At 43.8% G+C, this 20,802-nt stretch overlaps 2 protein-coding genes and 1 gene segment (V, D, J or C); 1 reads left to right on the forward strand and 2 right to left on the reverse strand.

The window, feature by feature from the left end:
• LOC120827323 (immunoglobulin gamma-1 heavy chain-like) overlaps positions 1 to 20,802 on the reverse strand; it is a 52,508-nt gene that overhangs the window by 267 nt on the left and 31,439 nt on the right.
• On the reverse strand, positions 249 to 3,099 carry LOC144384545 (immunoglobulin gamma-1 heavy chain-like). The segment is given in 6 exon segments: positions 249 to 801; positions 934 to 1,254; positions 1,467 to 1,754; positions 2,727 to 2,812; positions 2,887 to 2,936; positions 3,047 to 3,099. Coding segments are annotated over 4 exon segments (1,008 nt in total).
• LOC144384546 (uncharacterized) lies at positions 9,876 to 10,803 on the forward strand. Its single transcript, XM_078083953.1, has 2 exons — positions 9,876 to 9,967; positions 10,184 to 10,803. Exons 1-2 carry the CDS (start codon positions 9,920 to 9,922, stop codon positions 10,718 to 10,720), a joined length of 585 nt encoding a protein of 194 aa, XP_077940079.1. The 5' UTR covers positions 9,876 to 9,919; the 3' UTR covers positions 10,721 to 10,803.

Raw genomic sequence — 20,802 nt, forward strand, 5'->3', positions numbered from 1 at the left:
AATTTAAGAAGAGGAGGGTGTGGGTGGGTTAGATGTGTGTGTCTGTGTGTGTGTGTGTGTGTGAACAAAGGTAACACATAGATGCCCATTTCTCACTTGAATAGTGCTCATAAACTTAAATCAAGCATTATTCACTCTCCACATATGTTGTATTGATCTATCTGAACAGTGGAAGAGAGAAGTCTACCAGGTATCAGCTAAAAGCTTTGTTTCAGAATATTGAAGTCATGCATGAACATATAACAACGTTGTTTCCATGCAACATTTATTTGAAACAGTCAGCACATTCATCAAGCTCTTGGACGATGTGACAAAGACAGATTAAAACACAATACGATGACAAACCAAAGTGAATTGACGAACTGGCTGTTACTTTTACAATCACAAAGACAGGTTCCATGACAGAGAGGACACAGACATGACAGCACACTAGCACAAAATGACACATTTAGGACTGAATTAGTTACGATTCCTTACATTCAGTTGATCTAAACACCTTCTTAGACACATCTCTCTGCGTTTTGCCACCAGGCCACACCTTGCAGGTGAACTTGACGGCATCGTTCCACTTTTTCAAGGAGGTGGTGTAAAGACTCGTAACTGAGTAGCGCTCATCAGTCTTCATAGAGGGGAAGTCGATGCCATCGTTATAGACGCTGACATTCGATCCATTTTCTTCTAACCAGGCGATGTAGAAATCCTGCGGTTCCCGGCTAGAGACCAGACACAACAGAGTGACCTCAGCTCCTTCCTTGACGTCTTCCTCTGGGAGGACGTGGACGGTTACTTTTGGTTCATTATCTGAAAGAGAAACTCTCCTTAGTGAACAGGGTCAGATTCAAGTTTTGCGTTTACTAAACTTAGATAATATTTTGTGTGTGTAAACGGTCTTTCTCCTCAGACTCACAGATTACTAATCATTTAGTAACATACCTCCTTTGTTGATATGCAGATCTTTATGAACGTGTGTTTTTGGGCCCTTAGCAGAACAGCGCACGTTGTCGATTGTTTGCCATTCAGAGCGGTCGCGAGTCAACGTGCTGATTTTGCTGCTTGTGGAGTCTGTTGTTTCACTGCTGTTCTTCGTCACATCAGCTCCATTTATTTGCCAAGTGAATTTCATTTCATTTATGGTGGTCTGGTCCGGTCCATTAATCCTGCACTCAAACTTTGCCTGGTTGTTGATGAAAATGTCTTTGGGACTTGTTGGTTTCAGTGTCATTGTGATATTTCTTATCATAGAACAAGAGGCCTCTAATGGAGGAAAGAGCAGAAATATCCATCAGTCTACAGATCAGTCTGTAATAATTCATTTAAAACTTGAATGTAAAATTGGTCAGATTGGTTTAAACATATGAAACAGTAATTAATGAAAAACATTTTCTGTCTAAAAGATGAACTATAACACATATTTACTCTTAGACATACAGACAGGGAGCTATGATTGTAAATAAAACATCACATACTTTTTCCCAAAGTCACACTTCTTGATCCTCCTGCGTGCGTCACAGAACATTCAAAAGAGTGCCTTAAATTCCAGTCAGACTTTGGTACTTTGAGCAAACTGACTCCTGTATATTTGTTGTTGTTCAGAATTGAAGGATATTGATCAGAAGTCAGATCGGCTCCACATGCATTGGTCCACTGGAAAGTAAGACTCTTTGGGTAGTTGTGGTGTGCAAGACAACCGACGGTAATTTTATCACCGTCAGGTTCACACTTCACCAAAGGGAACAGAGTTGGTGATGTTGTTTCTGTGAAAGTGAAATTATACACACATCAGTTACTTTTCTGTAAGAGGATCATTAAAATGTTACATATAATTGTGTGATGAAGCTATAGGACTTTAGTGAATGATACTTCTGTAAGAAGAAAGAGCTTTTGATTATTTTTACTGTATAAACATACTGCATCTGAGTATATTCATTGGAACTTGTGTGAATTAATGATCTGTTTTAATAATTCATCAATCATACAAAACATTTTTGCCATGTCTCGCTTTGGTGTGATACTTTTTGGGTAGAAGTCATTTAATACCCAAACATTTATATTCAGTATAGGAGCTGACATGAGGAAAGGTAATATTTAGTAAAACATCATACACATAAAAAATATATAATATAATAATATGTAATATAACCTCCGAGCTCATTGAAATGGAATATTTTGGCATATTCTTAATATTTTCCATACATTGTGAGCTATTCTTATCACGTCCTATTCATTTATTTAATATGCACTGCTTACGGTATAATATTGAAAAGGCTTTTGGTTATCGTTATAAGTGTAAATAAAAACAATTATTGTTGATGGATTTGAGCGTTTACGTTTTATTTTTAAAAGAAGAATACCAGTTGTTCTTTATAGGCATCTATACATATTTGTATGTATATTTATGTACAGCTAGCTATAAAGAAAACCTTATGTATTTTAATTATACAGTCTAATCAATGGGAAAATTAATCACACTGAAATACTTTCTAAAAATATTAATTCAATAATGCAAATGTTTATCAGCCGAGTTATTGCCAAACAATAAAAAATTTTAACGGCTTTCTAAGAACAACTGTATTAGAAACATCTGCCTGCTTTCTTTTCTGGTTTTTACATTTATGTAAACCGAAATAAGACATGATTTAAACTTCTCTACCGCTAATAATGAATAACAAATGAATAACAAATATATAAACGTTTTAGTAAAAATACAATGTTTAAATGTGACTTACCTGACATTACTGTGACTTCAGTCCCCTGTCCCCAGTAGTCGAAGTAATCACAGTGATGCATCTCCTGTCACTGCCTCAACAAAAACCTGCCGTAGTAGATAAATACCTTAAAAACTAATTAAGGGATTGAAATACACAGAAAAACTGTTTAAAATAATACCATGATTGTGTCTTGAGAGTTTTTCTTTTTTTTCTGATTCTTGACCAGTTCTGAAAGTTAATTTACAGGAAGATGACATTTACGCCTGTGACTTTAATCTACTTATTAACTAACTTGTAATAACTAATATCCATCTAAAAGTGATAAACACAGTACTTACTCTACATTCTAGTTGAAAAACAGTCTGTCCTATTGATTTATCACAATGAGAATGGGAGAGTTTACAGTTTTTGCTCTTAGGTTTTTGTATGGATGAATATCACAGTGCCCCATCCCAACCCACACTGTGATGAAGCCTGTTACAAAAACCTCAGTGACCAACAGCTTCCTGCACTGGAAACATATCGTCAGCAGTGGGTAAGACTAAAAAAGAAACTCATATTCTAATCAATACAAATGTTGGATGTAAGATTCCTAATTCACATGTTACTTATTTTTACGTCATTGTTATTAATCCATATTTTTTTGTTAGTTGAAATGTTTTTCGTATGACATGGCAAACACATACATTTGATTCAGAAAATCTGAAAGGAATTATTTTAACAGAGCAGTTGTTTATAGTTTGTAACAAATTTGAATTTCTATGTTTAAATCTGTCCTTTTGTCAAGATACTGTTATGTGGTGGGTCAAGAAATACGTTTAGCATTATTGTATTATTGTTCTTTCCTTTTTCAAACCATCGCACTTCAGCTCTTCTTTTCCAACTTGATTCGTTCTAACTTATTTACCTCTCACAACTTTTTTGTTTTTACATAGTTGCTGCAAAACTGGCAAAAATCAACTTGCTCTTGTATTGAGAAATGTAATTTTTTATTTAAATGACGACCGTATTTTCTCTTTAAAGAACATTTTAAAAATAGTTTCAAGTAAGAATCAAGTGAAATAATGAATATTTCTACTATAACGTTGATGTTTGTGTACATGCCTGCACATAGATAGTGATTTATCTTTAAATTATTTTACACATCAATCATTTCAACTGATCAATTTGTTGCAGACAAAACATAGAAAGTATAAAGTAGGACGTTTAGATATGTTTATCTCTTGTAAAATATCAATCTATATTGTAAGGGTGATAATTATAGCAGATTGCTGTTTTCCTTTCTTATTTAAGTTTACATTTTAAAGAAAAGTACACACTGGAAGGCTGGAATGCTTTTTGTTTGTAGTTCTGACTTTTTCTAAAAAGTTTCCTGTGTGGTCCCGGAGGTGCAGAGAGGAAGATGATATGTTTAGAATCACCAGAAACTGAAGAAACGTTGGTTTGTAACGACGACATATTCAGAAGCCTTTCTGTTTAACACAAGCACACTATCCTTTCCACATGGCTGAGTGATGTCTTTATCCAAATTGATTGAATTGATTGATGTGATCTACAGTATCACATCAAAGAGAAGCAAATATAGTCAACAAAATGATATAATATGAAATAGTAACATTTATTATTCTTATACAGCAAAACCAAACAAAAACGTCTTATTTTTAATATGTGACATTTTGTCATTTACAATCACTAAAAGCTTTAATGTTTGTTATAATAACACATGTGATTGACATGAAACTGTATTGGACTATTTATCTAATGAGTTTACAAGTCATGTGATAACTAGATAATTGTCACGGCGAGGTCCCGCCTCCTGGCGGTATCATGTGGAGGGGCGTGGCTCCAAACTGAAGCTCATTCAGACTCCCTGATTACAGGTCACTTCACCTGCTCTGGCAACCGAGCTGCCTTCAATCTACAAATCACCTTGCAGTGTATCTGTCCGCCTGTTGGGAATGTGTGTGTGAATGTAATGTGTGTTTCTGGTTTGCGGTGACTAGTGTGCTGTGACATTTATTGACTGCTGTGTCATTTATGTGATTGCTGTGATCCTGTATGTTCACTGTGTATTGCGTGATCTTTTACTATAGTGTGCACCGTGTGAGTTACATGGACTACTGTTCCCCACACAGACGTCCTATTGGACTAACAAATCCCTCTATCGCTTTCACCGGGACTAATTACCTGGACAATTAGTAACCAACCCATCTACGGGATCGAGGGGCAAAGAGGAGGAGTATAAAAAAGAGGAAGCTGCTGACTTATGGGAACACGGCCGGGACAACGAGACGGTGGCGAACGGACCGACCGACCGACCGACCGACCTCCGTCGTGAGGGGGCATCGGCCACGACGTCACACCACGTTCTCTACAGTCCACACTGAACAGAGCACGGCCGGATTGACTGCAAATGGGTCCCAGCTGTCTGACAGCTCGTGACTGGACTTTCCTGGTGGACGTTTAACTTATTGGAAGACTGCTTTTAAAATATAAAGAATCGTCAATGTTTTGATACTAAAAAGTATTTTTATGCATATCTCTCTTGTGGTACTTCTGTGTCCTGAGCAAATTTAAGGAGGAGCGATACGGCTGATGTTTCTTCCCAGTTCCTCAGCCACTCGTCGCCAGGTTGTTGTTTGACTGACCTGGTAGTGACTACGCTTGGCTGCTCTGTTGATGAGCGTCTCAGAGATATTGGTTTATTGTTTTTCAGTGGCAAGCTTCTTCTTTATGTTCGAAGCAAACAAGATATATTAATACTTTGTAATGCTAAAGAAACAGAGACAAGCAACAAGGTCCCAGACCTGAGGGAAAACTCGCAAGACAATTCTATCACACATCTTATTAGATTCAGGACGAGGGCCGGAGGAATCCACACCTTCTCCACCCTCCATGCAGCTTTGGTACACATAGACAGATGGGATCAAAGAGGAGACAGTTCCCACACAGCTGGTGCTGTGGAACTTCCTCACAAATAAACTCATGATTAGCTTCAGACATTAATCTAATAAAACATTATGGCATCATTATATTTTACCATTACAAAATGTATTAGCATACAATTGAAGTGAACAGGAGACAAATATTCAGCAGGGTTTTTGTTTGTAATCGAGAACAAAGGTGACATGAGGGTTCAGTGTTAACGGAGATGCGTTTTGGACGTCAGAGAAATCATTCATCAGTACAGAACTGATCACGCAAACTTCAAGTGATTTGCAACTATATGAAGTGACAGAATGAGTGAAAATCTTCACCTGCCCAGCAGAGAGTTAAAAGCAGCAGTCCTGTCCTGCAGCGCCTCATGTTCAACTGTGTGTGTCCACTGCTCTCTTTCCTCCTCTTGTAGGTAGAAGACATCTGAGTTTTGCATTGACTCCTCCTCTGAGGGAGCAGAGAACTAGCTACCTACAAAGGGAGAGCTTCTTCTTCCATGGAGTCATGTTGCAGAGCAGCAGAACGGACACACTTGACATGAGAACATTTTGTGTCTCTACATTAAATAGCGGTAGTGATGGGTACGACTCTCAGTATTAAACAGACATGAGTTATTAAAAGTTAATGGTTCCTTTTACTGTTACATTAATAGTTATAGTAATTTATTAATCCAGTTGATGAGCGCTTTGCTTGATAATGTTGTTACTGTTACTCACTGCAATGAATAAAAAGTCACTTTATTGATTCTTTTCAACAAGGATGAACATGTTTTACATTTGAAACATTTGTTGTATTTCAACACAATTATTTTGTAAACTTCCCTACTAGCTGAGCCAAAGCAGTCAGGAGTAAAGTAGAAGAAACAATCGGATGTCTGTGTTCTTCATTTGATTTTTATTACTCATAAACTTCACTCAGACAAATAGGTTTTATTGTAATTTTAGATTAATAATATTATTTATTAATTAATGAAACATATAACATATTACAGGGGCTTTGCTGTTTTAAACATTACAGTCGCTACATTAGTGTGTAAAATGTAGTGTATTTATTTCATTTAGAAAATGACTTATTCTATTTTTTGTATCTATTTGTTTATTCTTCATGTGTTTTTAAAGCTATTATAATTTTCTAAGAGCACCTCCACGGTATTTCAAAGGAAAGATACCTAGATACTTATCCCAACCAGAGAGCCACTCCGAATCTCATGTTCATATCATTTATAGTTCATGCCTTTTAGTAATTTAGAATTAATTCATGTGTTTACAAGTTAAGGAACACTTTATATGACTGGGAGTGATATCGTGACGATATTAAAGATTTTGAATTTAAGATATTAATTATATATAAGTACTTTTGCAAAATTATTTTGCTGAGCCAAAGCAATCCACAGTGAAGTAGAAGAAGAAAGACCTGAAGTCCATCTTCTTCATTTGATTATTATAATTTATGTACTTAACTCAGACATTTAGGTTTTCTTGACATTTTAGATTAGATTAAAAGGGCTTTTAAAAAATAGAAACCACATTGAACAAACCAACAATATTGTGTATTTATTTTATTTAAGTTATGAAAAAACTCTTATCCTGTTCATTTGTTTTTAAAAGCTATTACTGACAACATGAAGATGTTAAATATATTAAAGTACTTTTGCAGTTTGTGAGAAAACCCAAATGTCCCCAAGTTGCTGTTTGTTGTCTGTGGATGTTTTTGTTCAGCTGCTCCGCTGTCTTCAGTCACTGTGTGTCGAGCACAGAAGTAAACAGCTGAGTCTTCTGCTGTCAGGCTCGTGACCTCGAGGTACTGAGTGCTCTTGGGCACATCTTCAGTCATGATGAAACGGCTTTGGAAGGAGCTGCTGAAGGTAGCAGAGTTGCTGCCTGCGTCCATCCTCCCAATCCACTCCAGAGCATTTCCTGGCCTCTGTCGTATCCAGCTAATATAGAAGCTTGTCATTGTATAACCTGACGTGATACACGACATCTTGATTTCACTCCAAACTCCTGTAAGAAAAGACATTGTAATCAGCACACCTCACAGGTGAGATAAGTGAGTGTCTTCACTGTGTTAAAGCAGAAATTGTTCTCACCATTAATAGTAACTATGAAGAACAGACTCCAGGAAATCATATTTTCCATTATGTTACTAACACTTCATCCACTGCTTTCTGCTCTGAATGTTTTCAAGATATATTAGAAGCCCAGTTGCTCCGTCATCAATGACATGAGAGCTGCATACGGCATTATTTTAAGGAAGGAACAATTTGCATGCACCTCCCTCAACAGGTTTCAAAAGACAAAATGGAAAGCAGGTGAACTCAAATAAATACACAACAGCCAAAGCAGAGAGACGTAAAAGATCTTAATTCCGGACAACTATTCATAATGTAAAAATATTTGTGTTACAGGAAAAGCAAAAACATATTTTTATAATGTATTTATTTAAATGTGTTTGACAGTGTGTGGGTGAGTCACACGGTTGCTGGTACTTGTGCAGGTCTGTTGGTGGTTTGTATCTCTGAGGGATAACGCACACAGCAACACACAGCTGTGTCCTCACTTTGATCATTCTGTCCTTTTAAAGTCACTGTTGGAGGCAGAAGTGTCTCTGCTGGAGATTAACTTATTCTTCAGAGCATCATTTTGACAAAGGCCACGTTTATATGGCACAGGTCAGACATTTACAAAAAGAAATAGCAAAACAAAACAATTGACTCCAAATGATTGTATTTTATTTTGTAGGATACATAATAAAGTTCAGGTTACTTTTCATTTGGGTGTTTCAGAAATAAATACAATAGGTTCCTCTACGACAAGTCGAAGCAAGGACCCTAATAATAATAATAATAATACTCAGATCTTAGTGTAGAACTCAAAATCGGAAGAAAAAATTATTTTCCTTGTGTCAGGGTTGCGGGTTGGAAGGCAGGACTCAAACGCAGACTTTTCCAAAACAAAAGACTTTAATAGTCAAAAGGTCAAAAAACACAGGAACCGGGGGCAAAAGCACACAGACGAGAAACTACGGCGATCCAAGACGAAAGACAGGACAAGGACATGCGTGGCAAAAGACAATGACGCGACAAGTGACAAAGGAGACACATGGCTTAAATACACAAGGGAGGTGCAGGTGATTGGACACAGGTGGAAACTATTAGACGATCACAGGGGATGACGGGACAAGGCAGGAAGTGAAGTTACCCGGGGACACGAGTGGCAGAAAACTACAAAATACAACAGGAAGTGAAACCACACCGTGACAGTACCCCCCCCTCAAGGACCGACTTCCAGGCGGCTCACACTAAAGCGAAACAAGGGGTGGTGGGGAGGGAAACCCGAGACGTTGGTCGGACCACCCGGGAAACTTTGGGGGGCGGCCCGGCGGGCGGCCAGACGAGCGGGGAGCCTCAGGGGGTCGGCCCGGCGGGCGGCCAGACGAGCGGGGAGCCTCAGGGGGTCGGCCCGGCGGGCGGTCACCAATCCGGCTCCAGAGCGGCGACTGCAGGGCACGGAACGTCTTTTAGAATGGCAGACTCTGAGACACGGGAACCCTCCGGGGTAGTCGGCTCGGGGACACGGAACACCTCCGTAGCAGTCGGCTCGGGGACACGGAACACCTCCGTAGCAGTCGGCTCGGGGACACGGAACACCTCCGTAGCAGTCGGCTCGGGGACACGGAACACCTCCGTAGCAGTCGGCTCGGGGACACGGAACACCTCCGTAGCAGTCGGCTCGGGGACACGGAACACCTCCGTAGCAGTCGGCTCGGGGACACGGAACACCTCCGTAGCAGTCGGCTCGGGGACACGGAACACCTCCGTAGCAGTCGGCTCGGGGACACGGAACACCTCCGTAGCAGTCGGCTCGGGGACACGGAACACCTCCGTAGCCGTCGGCTCGGGGACACGGAACACCTCCGTAGCCGTCGGCTCCGGGACACGGAACACCTCCGTAGTCGGCTCCGGCTCGGGGACACGGAACACCTCCGTAGTCGGCTCCGGCTCGGGGACACGGAACACCTCCGTAGTCGGCTCCGGCTCGGGGACACGGAACACCTCCGTAGTCGGCTCCAGCTCGGGGACACGGAACACCTCCGTAGTCGGCTCCAGCTCGGGGACACGGAACACCTCCGTAGTCGGCTCCAGCTCGGGGACACGGAACACCTCCGCAGTCGGCGGCGGCTCAGCCCCCCCCATAACCCACCCCGTAGCCCCCCCCTCAAGGGCCGGATCCCAGACGGCCCTCAAATCACCAACGGGAGGGTGGGAGAGGACCATGGGATGGGAGGGAGGGAGCCTGAGTCTCGGAGCGGGGACTGGGGGCGTCGGGGTCATGAGTCTCGGAGCGGGGACTGGGGGCGTCGGGGGCATGGAGCGTGGGGCCGGTACTGGTCTGGTCGGGGGCATGGAGCGTGGGGCCGGTACTGGTCTGGTCGGGGGCATGGAGCGTGGGGCCGGTACTGGTCGGATCGGGGGCATGGAGCGTGGGGCCGGTACTGGTCGGGTCAGGGGCATGGAGCGTGGGGCCGGTACTGGTCAGGTCGGGGGCATGGAGCGTGGGGCCGGTACTGGTCGGGTCGGGGGCATGGAGCGTGGGGCCGGTACTGGTCGGGTCGGGGGCATGGAGCGTGGGGCCGGTACTGGTCGGGTCGGGGGCATGGAGCGTGGGGCCGGTACTGGTCGGGTCGGGGGCATGGAGCGTGGGGCCGGTACTGGTCGGGTCGGGGGCATGGAGCGTGGGGCCGGTACTGGTCGGGTCGGGGGCATGGAACGTGGCGCCGGAACTGGTCGGGTCGGGGGCATGGAACGTGGCGCCGGAACTGGTCGGGTCGGGGGCATGGAACGTGGCGCCGGAACTGGTCGGGGGTCGGGGGCATGGCTGAGAGTCTCGGAGCGGGAGATCGCTGCGGCGGCCCAGCGGGAACGGGAGATTGCTGCGGCGGCCCAGCGGGAACGGGAGGACGCTGCGGCGGCCCAGCGGGAACGGGAGGACGCTGCGGCGGCCCAGCGGGAACGGGAGGACGCTGCGGCGGCCCAGCGGGACGTCTGTTATTCCTCTGGCCAGGGCTCCTCTTAGGATTTAGCAGATCCCGGAGCTCGTGGCAGGCGAGCTGATAGCCCCTGGGATCGAAGATGAAGTTCGTTTTCCGCTGCCAGAAGGGACTTCTTACGTCCAGGTAATCTGGTCCGTAATCTGGCATTGGGTCTGCTGAGCCCTTCTTTGGTCGCGTCATTCTGTCAGGGGGTGCGGGAGGAAGGCAGGACTCAAACCCAGACTTTTCCAAAACAAAAGACTTTAATAGTCAAACGGTCAAAAAACACAGGAACCGGGGGCAAAAGCACACAGACGAGAAACTACGGCGATCCAAGACGAAAGACAGGACAAGGACATGCGTGGCAAAAGACAATGACGCGACAAGTGACAAAGGAGACACATGGCTTAAATACACAAGGGAGGTGCAGGTGATTGGACACAGGTGGAAACTATTAGACGATCACAGGGGATGACGGGACAAGGCAGGAAGTGAAGTTACCCGGGGACACGAGTGGCAGAAAACTACAAAATACAACAGGAAGTGAAACCACACCGTGACACCTTGCTTGTAAAATTATGAATTTTCTTAAATATATAGAATAGCATATTAGTAATTGTAACATGTAGGTATTTAAACTGATGTCACAGTGAGCTGGTGGTGAAATCATTGGTGGTCTGAGGACTCCTCCTCTGGTGGCTTTGTGTTACAAGTGTTCAGGCACTGAGAGGTTTTTGTTCAGCTGTACTGATGGTTCGTGTTACTGTGGGTCTCTAGCACAGTAATACACAGCCGTGTCTCCAGGCTGCACATTCTGTCCGTTTAGAGTCACTGTTTTACTGGAAGCATCTAAGTCGATACTAAACTTGCTCTTCAGTGAATCTTTGTAGAGTGAATCTCCAGTATATTTGCTTCCAATCCATTCCAGTCCTTTCCCTGCAGGCTGTCTGATCCATGCTGTCCAGTAGCTGCTCAGACTATAAGAAACCTGACAGGTGATGGTCAGACGTTGACCGGGCTGCACAGTCACAGAGGCCGGCTGCGTCAACTGCTCACATTTAAAACCTGTTAAAAAAAGATTTTTCTTTAATATCAAGTTATACAAGAAGAACGAATGACTTTGATGAATCAAGAGGAACTTACATCCAGCTGCCAACAGCAGCAGCAGAGCTATTGAGAACATGGTGATGTTGAAACTGTCGAGCTGTGAACTCAACAGACTGATGGGATATTTTTATAGCTGACCAACAAGGAAGCTCCCTGAGTTTGCATGGGATCACACATATGAAACTTCAACGTTGGTCTAACTGGAGCCAGTTGGACTTTCATAATTTAATTTTTTTCAATTAAGAAACTCCCAATTATTTTATAACTGCAAAGAAAGATAAGTTGTTGCATGTTTTCAAATTATTAAATTAAATTCAAGTATGATATCAACTGTTTTTGTGCCGGCGCCTTTCACCATTCATGATTGACTCTAAAGTACATGAGTACAGATTATTTCATTTTTTATTCATTAATTTGCGTTAAACAGGGCAAATAAATAGCATGATTGTAACGGTTCTGGGGCGGCGGAGTGACTCGAGAACAGAGAGAAACCTGAGAGACGAGGGAAGGTAGTGGACAGGTGAACGTAGGTGTAGTGAATAAGGAATCAGGAGGAACACGAGGACAGGAACGGAAAAGACAGGAGGGGTTAGTGACACAAGGAACAGGAAACACAAGGGAAAATACTATTTCTTTCAGATAGTGTTGTCAAAGCCTTAAATCCATATAAAACATGTATTACTAATAAAATCTAAATTTAAATCTATATTTGATTTTTTCAATAAAATTCATTTCATAACTCACTCAAAGTCCTGCAATACACCAGTTCCAATAATACAATTTCAAAAGTGCTAGTGAAAGATTTGGATGGTTATCGTTCTGTAATTTACACAAATGAAGTGAGAGCGAGATAATCTATATTCCTCTACATGAATATTTGAACTTACTGCAGCTGCTTTTTAGACTTCTACGGTTTTGGTATTTAAATCTCACCAATTTGAAGCCACAGACATACAGAGAAACATGGAGCCTCAAGAAGAAATGAGCTATTTAGGAAGTGAAACCTGAGACATGCAAAGATAACCGATGGCCGTGGTAAGAGGACACACATCTTCTGGCATGTCATGTCCAAGAAGCGGTGCCAGTCAGGTCGTCTCGTGTCTCTGTTGTCTTGTGATTAACCTTCCTCTCGTTTCAGGCAACGTGCTCCTTCCCCCTGTGTGCCGGTCCCATTGTCTGTCCTGCCCCTGACAGTGTCCCTCTGTGTCCTCACCCTGTGTGTGTATATTGTCTGTGTCTCCCTTTGTCCTGGGCCAGTTGGTCTTGTCCCATGTTACAGAGAACCCGCGTGTACCAACGTCCTTTGACAAGTTTTGCTACGTTCTTTGTACCTTGTTCAGGCTCGCTTTCTGTTGGTTCCTTTTTCAGCCTAGCGTTTATTTTCTAGATCCTTTTGGTTCTTAGCTTTAGTACAGGGTTTCTTCCTCGGCCGACAGTGACTTTCATTTGTTGCCTTTTGTGAATAAACTTTGATTTTGAACTTCGTCTCAGGAGTCATGCATTTGGGTTCAGGGCCGTTGTCCAGTCGTGACAATTAACAACATATTTTTTTATTTATTAGTTTGTCATAGCTTAGATTAGTTAATATAATGGAAAATGAATGTTATATATTATATATATATATATGTGTGTATTGTTATATTTAGAATGTGCATCATTTTAATAAAATAATAAGCACTATCTGTCAGGGTTGGGGGGTGGAAGGCAGGACTCAAACGCAGACTTTTCCAAAACAAAAGACTTTAATAATCAAAAGGTCCAAAATCCAAAAAGCCAAGGGGCAAAAACACACAAGCATGAACCTACGGGGGCGAAAGACAAGAACAGGACATGCGTGGCAAAAGACAATGACGCGACAAGTGACACAGGAGACACACGGCTTAAATACACAAGGGAGGTGCAGGTGATTGGACACAGGTGGAAACTATTAGACAATCACAGGGGACAACGGGACAAGGCAGGAAGTGAAGTTACCCGGGGACACAAGTGGCAGAAAACTACAAAATATAACATGAAGTGAACCACACCGTGACAGTACCCCCCCCTTAAGGGCCGACTTCCAGGCGGCTCACACTAGAGCGAAACAAGGGGTGGGGGGGAGGGAAACCAGAGACAATGGTCGGGCCACCCAGGAAACTCTGGCGGGCGGCCCGGCGGGCGGCCAGGCGACCGGGGAGCCTCTGGGGGTCGGCCTGGCGGATAGGCACACTGCCGGGGAGCCTCCGGTGGTCGGCCCGGCGGACGGTCATTTGGCCGGCTCCGGAACGTCTCTGGCATGGCAGGCTCGGGGACACGGGAACCCTCCGGGGGGGTCGGCGGCGGCTCGAGTTCGGGGACACGGAACACGTCCGCAGCAGTCGGCGGCGGCTCCAGCTCGGGGACACGGAACACGTCCGCAGCAGTCGGCGGCGGCTCCAGCTCGGGGACACGGAACACGTCCGCAGCAGTCGGCGGCGGCTCCAGCTCGGGGACACGGAACACGTCCGCAGCAGTCGGCGGCGGCTCCAGCTCGGGGACACGGAACACGTCCGCAGCAGTCGGCGGCGGCTCCAGCTCGGGGACACGGAACACGTCCGCAGCAGTCGGCGGCGGCTCCAGCTCGGGGACACGGAACACGTCCGCAGCAGTCGGCGGCGGCTCCAGCTCGGGGACACGGAACACCTCCGCAGTCGTCGTCGGCTCGGGGACACGGAACACCTCCGCAGTCGTCGTCGGCTCGGGGACACGGAACACCTCCGCAGTCGTCGGCTCGGGGACACGGAACACCTCCGCAGTCGGCGGCTCAGCCCCCCCCATAATCCACCCCATAGCCCCCCCCTTAAGGGCCGGATCCCAGACGGCCCTCAAATTACCAACGGGAGGGCGGGAGGGAGGGAATCTGAGTCTCGGAGCGGGGACTGGGGGCGTCGGGGCCATGATTCTCGGAGCGGGGACTGGGGGCGTCGGGGCCATGATTCTCGGAGCGGGGACTGGGGGCGTCGGGGCCATGATTCTCGGAGCGGGGACTGGGGGCGTCGGGGCCATGATTCTCGGAGCGGGGACTGGGGGCGTCGGGGCCATGATTCTCAGAGCGTGGACTGGTCGAGTCGGGGTCGGGGCCGAGAGTCTCGGAGCGGGGACTGGCCGAGTCGGGGTCGGAGCCGAGAGTCGGGGAACGGGAGAGCGCTGCGGCGGCCCAGCGGGAACGGGAGAGCGCTGCGGCGGCCCAGCGGGAACGGGAGAGCGCTGCGGCGGCCCAGCGGGAACGGGAGAGCGCTTCTTCCGCTTGCTCCTCCTTGGGTTAAGGAGGTCCCGGAGCTCAAGGCAGGCGAGCTGATAGCTCCTGGGACCAAAAACAAAATTCGTTTTCCGCTGCCAGAAGGGACTTTTTACGTCCAAGTAGTCCGGGCCGTAGTCTGGCAGCGGGTCTGCTGAGTCCCTTGGTCGCGTCATTCTGTCAGGGTTGGGGGGTGGAAGGCAGGACTCAAACGCAGACTTTTCCAAAACAAAAGACTTTAATAATCAAAAGGTCCAAAATCCAAAAAGCCAAGGGGCAAAAACACACAAGCATGAACCTACGGGGGCGAAAGACAAGAACAGGACATGCGTGGCAAAAGACAATGACGCGACAAGTGACACAGGAGACACACGGCTTAAATACACAAGGGAGGTGCAGGTGATTGGACACAGGTGGAAACTATTAGACAATCACAGGGGACAACGGGACAAGGCAGGAAGTGAAGTTACCCGGGGACACAAGTGGCAGAAAACTACAAAATATAACATGAAGTGAACCACACCGTGACACTATCTTCATTATATCTGTGGTTCAGGACAAGTGACACTGAGACGTCTGAATGTTCCCAGTGGTCGAGGTGAATAGAGGAAGTAGTTTTTGAACAGCTCTCTCATCGTTGTCTCTCACTGTGTCTCTCTAGCACAGTAATACACTGCGCTGTCCTCAGTCTTCAGACTGTTCATCTGTAGATACAGTTTACTGCTGGAGTCATCTCTGGAGATGGTGAATCTACCCTTGACTGATGGGGAGTAAAAGATAGGAGTACTAGATGTGTGGATCAAAGCGATCCACTCCAGTCCTTTTCCAGGAGCCTGTCTGATCCAGTTCATCACAGAGCTACTGAATGTGAATCCAGATGTTGTACAAGTCAACCTGTGAGATTCTTCAGGCCTTTTAATCACTGCTTCAGATTGTGTCAGAGTCTGACCATCAACACCTGTCAAGAGAAGAAGATATGCATGTCATGTGTTACGTTAACAGCAAGTGGAAATGTGTGAAATCAAGATGAGAGAAATTCTTCACCTGCGCAGAAGACAGTTAAAAGCAGCAGTCCTGTCCTAAAGTCCCTCATGGTTAACTGTGTGTCCACTGTCCTCTGTCCTCCTCTCTGCAGCCACATAAGTAGAGGAGAAAGACATCTGAGTTTTGCATTGACTCCTCCTCTCTGATTGAACAGTGTCCTCTGTCCTTGTTTTACTCTTAGTCACTTTATAACATTTGAATATGTTTCACACTCAGAGGATTCTGTCTAATGTAACACAAGATAATCTAGAAAATATGAAGACTATTATACAAAGATATCTTAAGCAAAGCTATCACTTTAATTGAAAAAAAACCCTCTTTCACTAGATGGTGAAATCCTCTCAGTGAGGTGGTTTACAAGTAAGAGAGAAAAAATGCAATAATGAGGATATTGTTTCCCTCCAGGAGTGAATGTTTGTCTTATTGTATCATCATGTATTCAATCAACTTGTATTTCATCACAATGTTTAATCAGCAAAAGACTAAACAGCAGCTCCCTTAGTCTTCATTTCTTTATATTTACATCTATTTGGGAAAGTGAACGAAAATGTTAATCCTATGAAGCTGCAACACCTCATGATCCAGCAATAAAATTGTTCTTGTTTGTGTTATAACGTGACCTAATGTAAATGCCAAATAATGAATGAGTTACATTAAAGTGGCTGAGAAGTATTCATGTAGTGTTCATTTTATTCAGACTTGTAATATGAATACACAATTGATTAATAATTGCAACGTGTAGATATTTAAACTGATGTCCCAGTGAGCTGGTGGTGAAATCATTGGTGGTCTGAGGACTCCTCCTCTGGTGGCTTTGTGTTACAAGTGTTCAGGCACTGAGGTTTTTGTTCAGCTGTACTGATGGTTTGTGTTACTGTGGGTATCTTGCACAGTAATACACAGCCGTGTCTCCAGGCTGCACATTCTGTCCGTTTAGAGTCACTGTTTTACTGGAAGCATCTAAGTCGATACTAAACTTGCTCTTCAGTGAATCTTTGTAGTGTGATCCTCCAGTACTTTTCCATCCAATCCATTCCAGTCCTTTCCCTGCAGGTTGTCTGATCCATGCTGTCCAGTAGCTGCTCAGACTATAAGAAACCTGACAGGTGATGGTCAGACGTTGCCCGGGCTGCACAGTCACAGAGGCCGGCTGCGTCAACTGCTCACATTTAAAGGCTGTTAAAAAATGATTTTTCTTTAATATCAAGTTATACAAGAAGAACGCATGACTTTAATGAATCAAGAGGAACTTACATCCAGCTGCCAACAGCAGCAGCAGAGCTTTTGAGAACAAGGTGCATGTTGAAACTGACATGAGCTTCTGATGCTTTCAGTCTCATGGGATGTTTTTAATAACTGCTTCACAAGGGGAAATCTTATTTCTTTCAGATAGTGTTGTCAAGGCCTTGATTACATCATAAACATTTATTACTTAAAAAAATACAATATAAATCTATATTTGTTTTTTATAATAAAATGAATTTCATAACTCACTCAATACACCAGTTCCAATAATGCAATTTCAAAAGTGCTAGTTAAAGATTTGGATGGTTATCGTTCTGTAATTTACACAAATGAAGTGAGAGCGAGATAATCTAAATTCATCTACATGAATATTTGAATTTGCTTCAGCTGCTTTTTAGACTTTCAAGAATTTGGTATTTTTAAATATTTGAAGCCACAGACATACAGAGAAACATGGAGCCTCAAGAAGAAATGAGCTATTTAGGAAGTGAAACCTGAGACATGCAAAAATAACCGATGGCCGTGGTAAGACGACACACATCTGCTGGCATGTCATGTCCAAGAAGCGGTGCCAGTCAGGTCGTCTCGTGTCTCTGTTGTCTTGTGATTAACCTTCCTCTCGTTTCAGGCAACGTGCTCCTTCCCCCTGTGTGCCGGTCCCATTGTCTGTCCTGCCCCTGACAGTGTCCCTCTGTGTCCTCACCCTGTGTGTGTATATTGTCTGTGTCTCCCTTTGTCCTGGGCCAGTTGGTCTTGTCCCATGTTACAGAGAACCCGCGTGTACCAACGTCCTTTGACAAGTTTTGCTACGTTCTTTGTACCTTGTTCAGGCTCGCTTTCTGTTGGTTCCTTTTTCAGCCTAGCGTTTATTTTCTAGATCCTTTTGGTTCTTAGCTTTAGTACAGGGTTTCTTCCTCTGCCGACAGTGACTTTCATTGTTGCCTTTTGTGAATAAACCTTGATTTTGAACTTCGTCTCAGGAGTCGTGCATTTGGGTTCAGGGCCGTTGTCCAGTTGTGACAATTAACAACATATTTTTTATTTATTAGTTTGTCATAGCTTAGATTAGTTAATAATATAATGGAGAATGCATGTTATATTATATATGTATGTATATATATGTATTGTTATATTTAGAATGTGCATCATTTTAATAAAATAATAAGCACTATCTTCATTATATCTGTGGTTCAGGACAAGTGACACTGAGACGTCTGAATGTTCCCAGTGGTCGAGGTGAATAGAGGAAGTAGTTTTTGAACAGCTCTCTCATCGTTGTCTCTCACTGTGTCTCTCTAGCACAGTAATACACTGCGCTGTCCTCAGTCTTCAGACTGTTCATCTGTAGATACAGTTTACTGCTGGAGTCATCTCTGGAGATGGTGAATCTACCCTTGACTGATGGGGAGTAATACATAGAAGAACTAGATGTGTGAATGAAAGCGATCCACTCCAGTCCTTTTCCAGGAGCCTGTCTGATCCAGTTCATGTAGTAGCTGCTGAATGTGAATCCAGATGTTGTACAAGTCAACCTGTCTGATTCTTCAGGCCTTTTAATCACTGCTTCAGATTGTGTCAGAGTCTGACCATCAACACCTGTCAAGAGAAGAAGATATGCATGTCATGTGTTACGTTAACAGCAAGTGGAAACGTGTGAAATCAAGATCAGAGAAATTCTTCACCTGCGCAGAAGACAGTTAAAAGCAGCAGTCCTGTCCTAAAGTCCCTCATGGTTAACTGTGTGTCCACTGTCCTCTGTCCTCCTCTCTGCAGCCACATAAGTAGAGGAGAAAGACATCTGAGTTTTGCATTGACTCCTCCTCTCTGATTGAACAGTGTCCTCTGTCCTTGTTTTACTCTTAGTCACTTTATAACATTTGAATATGTTTCACACTCAGAGGATTCTGTCTAATGTAACACAAGATCATCTAGGAAATATGAAGACTATTATACAGAGCTTTTTGAAGCAGTAAAGTAAATGTTTGTCTTATTGTATCATCTTGTATCATCTTTCATCACAATGTCTCATAGGAAAAAGACTAAACAGCAGCTCAGTCTTCCAGCTGTTTATATTCGCATCTATAGTGAACTAAAATGTTTTAACTAATAAAGCTGCCATCCCTTATAATAAATCAATACAAATGTTCTTATTTTGTGTCTTAAGGTGACCTAATTTAGTTGTCAAATATGAGTTATATTAAAGTGGCTGAGATGTGTTCATATAATGTTCATTTTCAGACATATAATTTAAAGACAGTGACATACTTTTCAAAGTTGGGATTTTGTTATGATAGGAACAGAACTTTATGCATTAGTTTCGAAAATAAGTTTTGGTTCTTAGCGTCCAACTCAAAATCTGAAGAAAACTCTAAGAAATCATTTTTATTGCTTGTAAAATTCAATGTATGCCAATTAATAAATGTGTCATCAACTTTTTATTCAGGAAATATATATTCAATAGCATATTAGTCATTGTAACGTGTAGGTATTTAAACTGATGTCACAGTGAGCTGGTGGTGAAATCATTGGTGGTCTGAGGACTCCTCCTCTGGTGGCTTTGTGTTACAAGTGTTCAGGCACTGAGAGGTTTTTGTTCAGCTGTACTGATGGTTTGTGTTACTGTGTGTATCTTGCACAGTAATACACAGCCGTGTCTCCAGGCTGCACATTCTGTCCGTTTAGAGTCACTGTTTTACGGGAAGCATCTAAGTCGATACTAAACTTGCTCTTCAGTGAATCTTTGTAGTATGACGCTCCAGTAAATCTTTGTCCAATCCATTCCAGTCCTTTCCCTGCAGGCTGTCTGATCCATGCTGTCCAGTAGCTGCTCAGACTATAAGAAACCTGACAGGTGATGGTCAGACGTTGACCGGGCTGCACAGTCACAGAGGCCGGCTGCGTCAACTGCTCACACTTCACACCTGTGGAGGCAAACATGAAATATTGTATCAATGTAATAACAGTGAGCAGTCAGTGTGCTGTGATGTCCATGTCTCTGCCTCAGTGACACTCACAGTATCCAGCGGCCAGCAGCAGCAGTAGAGCTGCAGAGAACATGTTGGTGTGGAGGTTGATCTGATGGGAGCTTCTCCTCTTCTGCTGCGACTGACAGCGTGATATCAAGTCTTTAAAGGAGACTGTGAGGAAGTTTACTTTGCATATAGAAGGAGGCTATAAAAGAGGGATGAACTGTTCTGTCACAGCAGACCAAAGCCTGGAATAGTGTCACACACACGTGACACGAGAAAGAAGATGTATTTATTATTTTATTCAATAACTTAAAGGGAACTCTCTTATTCCTACAAAAGAAATTCTACCAACGCAGTCATGTCAAAGTAACAGATCTGTATTTACACTCATCAGAGACTATGATTTGCTGAGTGTGCTGATGTTGAACTTCAGAAAATGCAATAATAAAGCAATATTTAGACTACGTTGATGTGTCAAGTATTTAATATGCTCCTATAGTTTGTA

Source organism: Gasterosteus aculeatus, chromosome 11, assembly GCF_964276395.1.
Source record: "Gasterosteus aculeatus chromosome 11, fGasAcu3.hap1.1, whole genome shotgun sequence".
Taxonomy (NCBI): Eukaryota; Metazoa; Chordata; class Actinopteri; order Perciformes; family Gasterosteidae; genus Gasterosteus; species Gasterosteus aculeatus.

Excerpts from the sequence above, each read along its gene's own strand:
- LOC144384546 (XM_078083953.1), top strand. The coding sequence starts at position 9,920 with ATGGGATGGGAGGGAGGGAGCCTGAGTCTCGGAGCGGGGACTGGGGGC. Across the intron at positions 9,968-10,183 it reads TCGGAGCGGGGACTGGGGGC|GTCGGGGGCATGGAGCGTGG; the intron begins GTCGGGGTCATG and ends GGTACTGGTCAG.